The sequence below is a fragment of the Hipposideros armiger genome, unplaced genomic scaffold, assembly GCF_001890085.2.
Source record: "Hipposideros armiger isolate ML-2016 unplaced genomic scaffold, ASM189008v1 scaffold_685, whole genome shotgun sequence".
Taxonomy (NCBI): Eukaryota; Metazoa; Chordata; class Mammalia; order Chiroptera; family Hipposideridae; genus Hipposideros; species Hipposideros armiger.
In genome coordinates this window covers 969,193-979,216 of record NW_017732035.1, presented here as the reverse complement: position 1 = coordinate 979,216, position 10,024 = coordinate 969,193, and the positions used below count along the sequence as shown (strand labels likewise).

The window sequence follows — 10,024 nt, the reverse complement described above, 5'->3', positions numbered from 1 at the left end:
GGACCTCAGTATGTTTTCTTAATTCTTAGAACTAAAATTGCAGTACTCTGTACAAATTACACACCTGCCCCATGCTGGCCTCACGCGCAGCTCCACCCCAGGTCCGCGGGTCTCAGACGGGACGCGCTTTGGAACGCGCCTTTCCCAGGTGCTCGTCTCCCTCGCGCTGGGAAGCACCGGCAGCCGAGTTCCCCAGTGGACCCCACGCGTTCACTCACAGCAGGAAGGCACGCTCCCGCAGTGTCCACGTGCTGGTGCCAGGATCTGGGGAGCGCGTGTCAGCTGCCCCACTGCACGTGCCCAGAGGAAGTGCCACTCCTCTCAGCCAGGTCCCTCCATCATCCATGTTAATCATTAGTCACCTGCACGCCGGCAGCACCCATGGTTGTGAGGTCAGGGCCCACCGACGCCTGTGTCCGGGTCGCCTCCCCCAGGGGGCAGGTCTCAGGGACACGGCCACTCGCCCCACACGGTGGCATGCGGCCGTGTGTCATTCGGGACCAAACACTGTTTCTTAACCGTGCACACAGAACAGAAGCAGGTGGGGCTGGGGACACGTTAGTGACTCGGGAAGATCCTGTGTCTGGGACATTGTCACCTCCTTGGTGTCATAAAGCAAAATGAGCATCTGGCCCCAGAGCTGACCACTGATGCCCTGAGAGGGGAAGATGGACAAGGGGTGGTGACAGGTCTCAGGTGATCAAGTCCCAGGTGCCCGCGGCCACCAGAGGCCACCCTGGTCTCTTTCACGCGTAGCCACCAAGTTTCTTTGCTGCACCCTCTGCGAGGTTGCAGAGGATGTCCACCCTGGGTCAGTGTCCTCCCCGGTGTTTCCTGAGCACCTACTGTGCGCAGGCAGGGCTGCAGGCACCGGGGAGCCTGGCGGACGGAACCCTTCCTGAAGCTGAGCCTGGGAGACACAGGAAATAAGCAGAGGTCAGTTCAGGCAGGAACGGGACGCGCCGAGAAAACGTGATGCGAGTGAGAGAAACAGAGGACTCGTGTCATACGGTCCCACCCACAGGAAGTGTCCAGAGCGCGCAAATGCAGAGGCAGAAAGTGGGGTGGTGGGTGCCAGGGACTGGGGAGGGGTGGGGAGTGGCTTCTCGTGGGGCGGGGTCCTTTTGGGGTGAAGAGAATGTTATGGCACCGGAAATAAAGCGACTCAGAAATTTCAGAGTTGGGGCCCCACTGGGATGGAGGTGCCTGCAGCCCACGCGTGTCTCTCTTCACAGGGTCCTCAGACGACGAGCCGCTGGGCAGAAGGTTCCGGAAGCTGAGCCTTGGGCAGTATGACAACCATGCTGCGGGGCAGCCGGCCTTCTCCAAATGTGGGTGGGGGAAGACCGCCGGCGCCGAGCAGGCCCCGAGCCTCGCAGCTCTCCTCTCTCCGGCAGATGCCAAAGAGGTACGGCCGCCACCCTGGGGCCTGACCACAGCCCTGCCCCGAATCGAGGGCCCCTGACCGCGCCGCCCCGTCTCATAGACACGGTTCCTCCCCGAGGCAGGCGTGCGCGGGGATGAGCATGCAGCCTGCGGTGGGCAGTGAGATCAGAGGCCGCAGGGGCTCAGTGGGCGGACGCCAGCAGCGAAGGGCAGACAGACTTCCTGCCCAGACCGCTGGGGTCCCCGAGGGAAGCAGGCGGGACGGCATGGACAAGTGACCCTGTGGGGACATTGCAGAGCATCTTCCAGGAGGCGTAGTTAAGGCTTTTTTATTTTTCTTAAAGATTTTTATTGGGGAATTGGGGGATGGGAACAGCGCTGGGGAATTGGGGGAAGGGGAACAGACAAGTTGCTGTCCTTTTGTTCTTCAGTCTAGTTGTGGAGGACGTTGCTTCACTGGCCCAAGTTGGCACCATCATTGCGCTCTTCCTGGGCGAGGCAGATCAGTCGCCGGCTTCTGGACGGCTGCTCACTGCGGCTGCTGGCTACACACGGTAGCCCATGGCAACCGACTGCCACAGGGGCTGCAGCCTATGCCATCACCAGGGACTCACGGCAGCCCAGCTCCAGGTTGAGCTGTTGTTCAGCATCTTAGCTGTAGAGGGCAGTGTCACTGGCCCTCATATGTGGGATCCGAACCGGGGCCCTCTGGCGTCCCAAGCCAGTTCTTAACCATTGCGCCACTCGGCCGGCCCCAAGGCTTTTAACCAGACTGAGTAGACAGGCTGGGGAACCCCAAAATGAGGAGTCTTTTCAAATTAAGACTTTATTTATTCTCAAGGCAGAAAGTTAGACCTGGAATAGACAAGAACAGGCACTCGCGCCCTTAGCATACAAGCGGCCCAGTGCGGACCTTTGGGATTCATCCGTCCCGCTTCCTAGTGACGCCTGCATGTCTGATCTGCGGCGTATTTTACGTCCCCATGACCGTAGCATCGATCGGAAACAGTGGTTCTCCCTGCTGTTCTCCCTGATTCAGGAAATGTGCACTCGCCATGCTCGCACGCGCTCTGCCTGCTGCACCTGTGAGCTGGTGTGACACTTTCTCCAGCTGTCCCTGGCTGGGAGCAGGGCTGGCTCCCGTGCCTCCTGTCCCCATGCTCAGACACGGGCTGACTCAGGGGGCCAGCAGGGGCCCCCACCATCTACGGCGGCCTTCACCTTCACCGCCCCCCGGGCCTCTTTCAGATGGTGATTGCCGTGTACCCCTCAGACCTCGACAGGGTTGATGGCAGGATGTTCTCTCCAACCAAGAGCGGCAGTGAGTCCTTGTTGCCCACGCCAGCGTTCCCCGTGTCTCCACAAACACCGTATGGTAAGGAAGAAGCCAACCTCGCTGTGACCGTCCCCACCTTCCTTCAGGGAAGGGACTGGAGCAGCTGTCGCTCTGCTTTCTTTTCCAGTGACAACGTCCCCACACTACCCTCCGTTCAGCCCGCCTGAGCCGCAGATGGGCGGCGCCAGCGGTCTGTACAAAGCAGCTCATGGTAAGTCACCCGCTGTGCCCCTCTGCTCCGGCGTCCGCCGTGTAGACACTGTCTGTGTCTGTCACATCCCAGCCGCACGAGTGAGGGTGGCTGTCACCCAGGAAGCTGCAGGGACAGCCCTCTAGGTCGTCACCAAGAAGTGCCCTGTGTCTGCTGGGCAGGCATTTGTGGGTGGGGGCACGGTGGTCCCAGCAGCTCAGCATCAGTGTTTTTCGGCCCCGTGAGGTACGACTTGAAGTCAAAAGATGAAACTGGGACGGCCCCACCCTTCATAGGGAAGGGGGCGCCCACTGCCCGCGCCCACGGACCTGTCCTGGCTCCTCACGTCCTCGATTATGGTCACTGTCTTTGTCTCCCCAGGGGAGTGATGACTTCCGGGGCAGGTCTGTTGAATCCTCGGACACTTTCCATCCTGGGCACCGTGTCTGAGATGCACTGCCTGCGGGGGTGGCATAGCCGGGTGGCTGGTGGTGGTGTTTGGCACCCTTCCTGGGGGGCATCCTCCACTTGCCCCGAGAGTCCAGGATGGCGTGACCTTCGGCAGATGGAGAGGGGACGCAGCTAAAGCCCCGTGCTTTAAACACCACTCCTCTCTGTAATTGTAGGTTCTTTAGGCTGCTGCTTTTCTGCCCACTAATGCTCATGAGGCTCAGCCCTGGGGTGGGGTGCTGACACGGCTAAACCCTGCTGCCTGCCCAGGACTGGTGATGGTGGTGACCGCGAGCTCCGTTTCCCGTCTTCCCCCAGGGAAAACCAGAGACGAGCATCTTTTAACAGAAAGGCTGTCTTTCTCGCACAGTTTCCTTTGTGTTTTTAGGACCAGAGGTGCTTGTCTTTATACACAGAGCATCAAACTGCCCCCCTTTCTGAGCAGGTGTGACGGAAACGGGGGGTGAGAGAGCAGTGTGCGGTGTCACTGCGTGTGCTCGTGTGTTACGTGATCGGTGCCTGAGAAGGCGTGTCTGTTCCCCTGCGTGTTAGCGCACAGACTCAGCAGACGTAGCCATGTGTCTGTTCTTCTGTATTTTAATAATTCAGATGGGAGCAAGCAAAGGGACGTGGCCTCCATCTGCGCCCCCACCCCCGCCCAGCCGGCCATGAATGAGGGCTAATCTGAATGCGCTTAGTGGGTTTGGCCGGGAACCAGCCCTGTGACACGGAGCCTCAGGTCCCTCGACACCAGGGCAGGCTCAGTGGGAACATGGTGACGGTAGAGGGAGGCGCGTATGGGCTCACACACATGCGTCGCAGATTTGCTTCTAACGGCCCCAAGCTGGAAACAGCCCAGATGTCCTTCACCAGGTGGGTGGGTATGGCCAGACGACCTCCCTGGAGAATTCTGCAGACGCTCACAGACCAGGGAATACGAATTCTACATGGTCCCTTCCAGACAATAGAAGAGGAGAGAACAGCCCAGTTCGTTTTATGAAGCTGATGTTGTCCTGATAACCAAAACCAAAGAACGACAGAAACAACCCCAAAACTAAACATTTATCCCTTAGGAACAGACACAAACAAAAATACCTGAAAAAACATAAGCAAATGACAGTCAGTAACATGCGAGCAGAGTTATGCATCGCGACCAAGAGGGATTTATTCCAGGGATGCCGCCCTGGTGTGACTGTTGAACATCCGTCCATGCAGCACCCTAGGAACGTGCTAGCAGAGAAACTTTCATGGTTATGTCATAGATGCAAACAAGTATTTGTCAAAATTCACACCCATTCATGACCACCACCTCCCAGCAAAACAGAACAGAGGGTCACTTCCTCAACCTAATGAGAACCGTCTACAAACACCCTGCAAACTCCCTGCCCTCGGAGCTGGCAGTGCTGCAGAGCTGGGGCCCTCGCGGCCGCTTCAAAGGGCAAAACGGTGACATTCGCCAGAGGAGGAAGCGAGGCGAATCCAGGAAAGTCTCACTGGGGGCGGGGTACGGATGACTTGGGGTTACTTGGAGGTGATGCTTCATTTTTGCCTTTCTTTTTCTAAGTTGTTGCTCTTCAAAGCTTGACAAATTGTAAAATGCTTCCACCAGGCCTCCGCCTTCTTCCTGTAGCCAACTCGCTTTTCTTTGGAGATTTTATGAANGTCAGCTGGTCCGTCCAGTGAGCCCTTGTTGAACACTGATGGCCTGGCGCCCGCATTAGGCAGCAGAGGAAGAAGGAGAAAATGGGGGACAGAGATTTATCTGGGGCACACAGGCCCTTCGAGAAGCAGACAGTAAGCCAGGTGATGACGGCGTGGTTGACCTGTGCCCGGTGTGGGGGGCCAGGGGGAGGGTCAGCGCCAGTCCCCCTGCGCACAGATGCCGGCTCGGCGCTGGGCACGGGCCTCGGCAGCTCCAGGTTGGTGGCACATGGAGCTTTGTGTGAAAGACTGGGAGGGCTTTGTCCAGGTGGAGAGCAAGGGCAGCTGAGGGGGCACTGGGGGGCGGCTGAGAGTTCATGAGCACTGCGCCCACTAGGGGCTGCTCTCGGGCCGGCCGTGGCCGTGGCCGTGGCCCGCTCACATGCTGTCTGTGGCTAATTTTTCGGCCTTTCCATCCACCGGGACCCTCTCTGATGGTTGATTTGTCCCCTGAACAGCCCCCGCTCCGCCGAGCACCAGTGGGTGGACACTAGCCCCAAAGCCACGCGGGCTCTGCTGGGGCGCAGCCCACCCCCAGGAAGCCTCCTCAGCGCCAGCGAGTTCCCGGGCCCCGGCAAGGACGGCCCCGGCCCCGGGCGGCCACATCTCCCGGCGGCCGAGCTGCCGGCCTCTTTCCACAGCCGTGAGCTGTCCCTGGTGGAAGCAGCGGAAGCCCTAGGCCCCCCGAGCAGCCAGGCCTTCCTGGGCCTGTCCCCCAGGGAGGATCCCGGGGCCCTGCTGGCCAATTCCCACGGAGTGTCCCAGCCCCCCGGCGCCCCGCGGACAGCAGCAGCAGCTGCCGACAATGGCTTCCTGCCCCACAGCTTTCTCACGGTGGCGCCTGGACACGGCGGCCACCACAGTCCCGTCCTGCAGGGACAGGGCCTGCCTCTGCCCGGGCAGCCGCCCCTCCCNGCCCACGCACTCAGTGGCCACAGGGGCCTGCAGGTCACACGGGCCTCCTCCAGGGCAGCTCCTGACCACCCTGTAACCGCCGTGCTCTCGTTTCTAAAAATTCTTTCTTTGTTTTAAATCTCTCGCCACAGCTGGAGACTTGGCCAATGAGCTGGTCCGGCACTTCCTCATCGAGTGCACCCCGAAGGGTGTGCGGTTGAAAGGCTGCTCGAATGAGCCGTACTTTGGTGAGTGGCCGGGGGCGCGTACTGGACACGGGCCTGCAGCCCCTCTGCCTGTGGCCCTGGGTGGGCCGTCACTCGGAGTCCTTCACCCACATTTACTTCTCGTCCCCAGTTCTGAGATTCCTCTCACCTGAATCACTGTAAAAGCTTCCCCACACGGAACAAACGACAGGCAGGGAGCTGCGCCTGGGATGGGGCGGGCCGATGAGAGGGGCGAGGCTGGAGCAGGCGGCCCTCCAGGGCACAGGACGCCCCAGCAGCATCCGTCCTCCCTACCAGATGGGGCCATCCCACCCTGGCCGGCTGTGGGGACACTTCCTGAGCTCCTGGGCAGAGAGGCGTGTGCACACCAGAGTGTCACTTTCTCATAGCCCCATAAAGCCCCTGACAGACAGCATGGCCGTACAGCCTGGCACTGAGCCAGCAGACTAATTTTTCTTATAAAGTGTGAGGATGTGTGTCTTGGAGCCATCTCAGCTCCCTGGCCCGACCCCTCACTGTCTCGCTGAGCTGTGGCTTCACGGCAGCGTTGCACGAGGGGAAGGCCCAGCGACAGCGTGCTAGCTGCCACGTCAGGGCTCACCCTGCAGCAGCTGCCTTCAGGGGACACCGGCGAGTGACAGCGTCCTAACGCTCGTCTGCTGCTGCGTTTTGCAGGGAGCCTGACGGCCCTGGTGTGTCAGCATTCTATCNCCCACGCAGGTGGCCATGTCCCGACTGTGGTGAACGCCACGTCTTGTGTGCTTGCTTTTGATTTAGAGCAGTCTTTGTTTCTCTAAATGCATTTATCAGCTCATGTCACCCCCTCTAGTGGGCTGTTCTCGAATCTCAGAGTGGAGACATTTCAGTGACCTGCTGCCGGTGGGTGTTTGCTCTACTGTGGGAGGCGGGGGACCCTGGGGTGTGGTGACAGCACATGGAGTCCACATCTCTGCCATCCTGCACACGCTGCAGCGGCCCTTGAGGCCACTTGAGCCCAAATGACAGTAGCTCTGCAGGCATGGTGCTGGGACAGTCCCAGAACTGAAGGGAGATGTCAGCGTGCATGCATGATGGTGTCAGAGCTGGTCTCCAGATGAAGCTTTTCAGCTCTGCGTCCCTGGTCAGTGGGGCATCGCCAAAGCCGCACCGTCTTATCAGAATGCACTCTGGTCTGGGGTTGGAGAATCTGTCAGCCTGGACCTGACACAGGTCGGGCATGGCGGACGGGACCCAGAATCCACAGCTCAGGCCTGTGTTCGTCCCTGAAGGGACAGGGCGGTAGCTGGGCCATGGCTGGGGACGGGGATGACTTCAGGAAATGCACAGCGGCCGGCGTGCAGAGTTGGTGGTTTCCCCCTGGAAGCGCTCACCAGGACCCCGCACCCCTCACATTCCTCCCCAGAGCCCCGCGAGCACCAGCCCCACAGGGACAGCACCTCCCAGCCTGGTGGGGGAGGGCAGGGATAGGCAGCCTGTCCCACTGTCACCTCAGGCTGCATTCTGGGCCGGAAAACGCCGTAGCCTGCAGGACTCACTTAGGAAGATTTTGGGTTGTGTCACCAGAGACGGGTCAGCTGTCCGGAGTCCCTCAGGGACGAGGATTTACACCTGCCTCCTGCCTCTCGCCCTTTGCGACGGGCTGTGGCCCTGCCTGGTCAGAGACTTTGGGGGTGTTCACAAGGGAACCCGGTGACCCCAAATTAGGGAGCCTCCTTGACAGACGCCCCGATTAGGTTAAAGAGGCATCTGTGTTTGGTTCAAATCCTGTCACATTGTAGCGTGTTCTCATGACAGCACATGCGTGTGACTGCGTGCGCTGTGTGTGTGTGGGTGTGTGTGGCTCTGCCTGGTTTAGGTGTCCGGCTTTCTGAGCACTGACATATGTGCGTGTGTAGAGAGAGAGGAACCTTCTGGAAAACCAAGAGCCCAGCAAGTGAGGACCCATAGCCGGGCTAAGAGGAGGCCCTTTCCGCCGCTCCAGGGCCCCGGGGTGCTCGGACAGCGATGTGGGGCAGCTGTGTGCCCTCAGAGCTCGTGGGGTCACGAGGATGGATGTGCGTGTGGCCAGCTGCTGGAGTTTCACTTCCGTGAGGCCCGTGAGGTTGGGTCGCTGTAGAGGGGGCGTGTCACCGAGGCCGTGGGAGGCGGGGGTGCTGTGTGTTTTGAACCCCTTCTCTGTGGGCCATTGGCTTGGGTCTGGAAGTCCTGAGTGGAACCTCCCGGGTGCTGGTGGGGGGAGGTCGGAGGTCCCGGGTCCCCTCTGAGGCCTGCTCACTGGGGGCTTCCTGAGACCCCTCTTCCTTTTATTGTTCTGGGCAGAGCTCTTGCTGAAGTCATTCGTGGGTCACCAGGGGTGCCCTCCTATCCCTGACCCGCCCTCTGCCCACTGGGAAGCCCGCTTCTCTTCAGCAGCACACCCGAGGCCCCGTCCCAGCTCCCCTGCTCTGTCTCGGACCAAGTCCTGTGGTTGGGAAGCCCTGGGTCCCCTTGCTGAGTGAACACCAGGCAGGCAGGGCGCTGCGGGTGACACGGGCTGTGTCTGCACTTGTCCCCGACCCCTCCGAGGCCGTGTGGTGACCCTGCCAGGGCCCGGCGCGGTGGTGCAGGTCCTAGTACCAGGTGAGGCAGCACAGTTTCGGGGGACATGTTCCCCGAATGCGAGTTTTCATCAGCACAATTGCTGGCCCTTAGAGCACAGCCACAAAATCACCTCCCTGTGACGCCAGCCCCGCCGGGCAGACAAGGGAGCGGGCAGACAGATCTGCAGATGGGCCCTGAGTGACCAGACAGCCCAGCCACGGCTGCCCTGGGCACGGGGGGCTCGGACACAGAAGCTCAGAGGTGGCATTTCAGAAATGGGCCCCGCCTTCCTCCGGGGGGTGGGCTGCCCACCGGCCAAGGGAAGGACCCACCCTGAGGAGCGCCGTCCGTCCCGGCACAGCCCTTCCTGGGCCTGGCCGCAGGCAGTCGCCTTCCTCTGTTCAGGGGGTGACGGCCCCGGGAAAGGCCTGTCATGTTCTGCTGAGTCTGCCCCGGGCTGAGGTCAGGCATTTCCGACAGATCCTGTGCCGCCCTGAAGGCAGTAAACATGTAAACAACGCAGGACGTGCCCTGCTGGTCCTGGGGGAGGGCCCGGGACCTTCCTGTCCCTCCTGCTGAGGGCATCTCCAGGTTGAGGAGCGGGTCACAGGGTGGCGCCCGGCTGGGCAGGCGGCCACTGCGCCCAGCGTGGTCAGCGCCATGGACTGGAAGCCTGCGTGGGCCCACGCCTGGCCCATCTCGGGCGTGCCGGGCACCGTGCCGGCCCATGAGGAAGAAAGGGACCTCCTGGGAGGGACGGATGTGGGGCCTGGTCTGTGGGACTTCAGGGGAGGGACCCTGCCCCTTGGTGGGTGTAAACCTGGGGATGTGTGTGTCTGCCCTGAGCTGCAGCCTCGAAGGCCACTCACAGAATAAGCCCCCCTTTGCTGTGTGGACTCAGTCCTGTCGGGTTTCAGGCCCCAAGGAATGGAGCACATGTTGCCACCTGACTGAGGGGGATAGAGTCCCGAGTCCTGTGAAAATGCGGGGTCATTTGAAATGGGCTTTGAAGAGTGTATAGAAGCTCTTTGCCAGCTGGCCTTTCGGGGGGGCGGGGGGGGAGTACATGAGCAGAGAGGGGGTGTGTCCAGGCCTGCCTGCAGCCTGTTGGTGGAATGGGCCACCGGCCAGGTGGCCAGAGATGAGACTGCAGATGGGGCCCGGACAGGGCGTCGGGGGCGTCGGGCCCACTGCCACCAGAACCTGTAGGGTTTGAGCAGGGCAGTCACAGGAGGAGGGTCCCCCGCTGCCCTGGGCAGG

The 10,024-nt window shown here is 60.9% G+C and overlaps 1 protein-coding gene across 1 annotated transcript in view; it reads left to right on the top strand.

The window, feature by feature from the left end:
• The window catches only part of TNS3 (tensin 3), a 142,513-nt gene that overhangs the window by 91,385 nt on the left and 41,104 nt on the right, over nucleotides 1-10,024 (top strand). Inside the window, exons 14-20 of the mRNA XM_019626569.1 lie at nucleotides 1,236-1,408; nucleotides 2,635-2,761; nucleotides 2,850-2,933; nucleotides 3,972-4,040; nucleotides 5,509-6,050; nucleotides 9,345-9,355; nucleotides 9,839-9,842. Of these exons, the coding sequence (XP_019482114.1) occupies nucleotides 1,236-1,408; nucleotides 2,635-2,761; nucleotides 2,850-2,933; nucleotides 3,972-4,040; nucleotides 5,509-6,050; nucleotides 9,345-9,355; nucleotides 9,839-9,842 (1,010 nt within the window). The remainder of the gene's footprint in view (nucleotides 1-1,235; nucleotides 1,409-2,634; nucleotides 2,762-2,849; nucleotides 2,934-3,971; nucleotides 4,041-5,508; nucleotides 6,051-9,344; nucleotides 9,356-9,838; nucleotides 9,843-10,024) is intronic.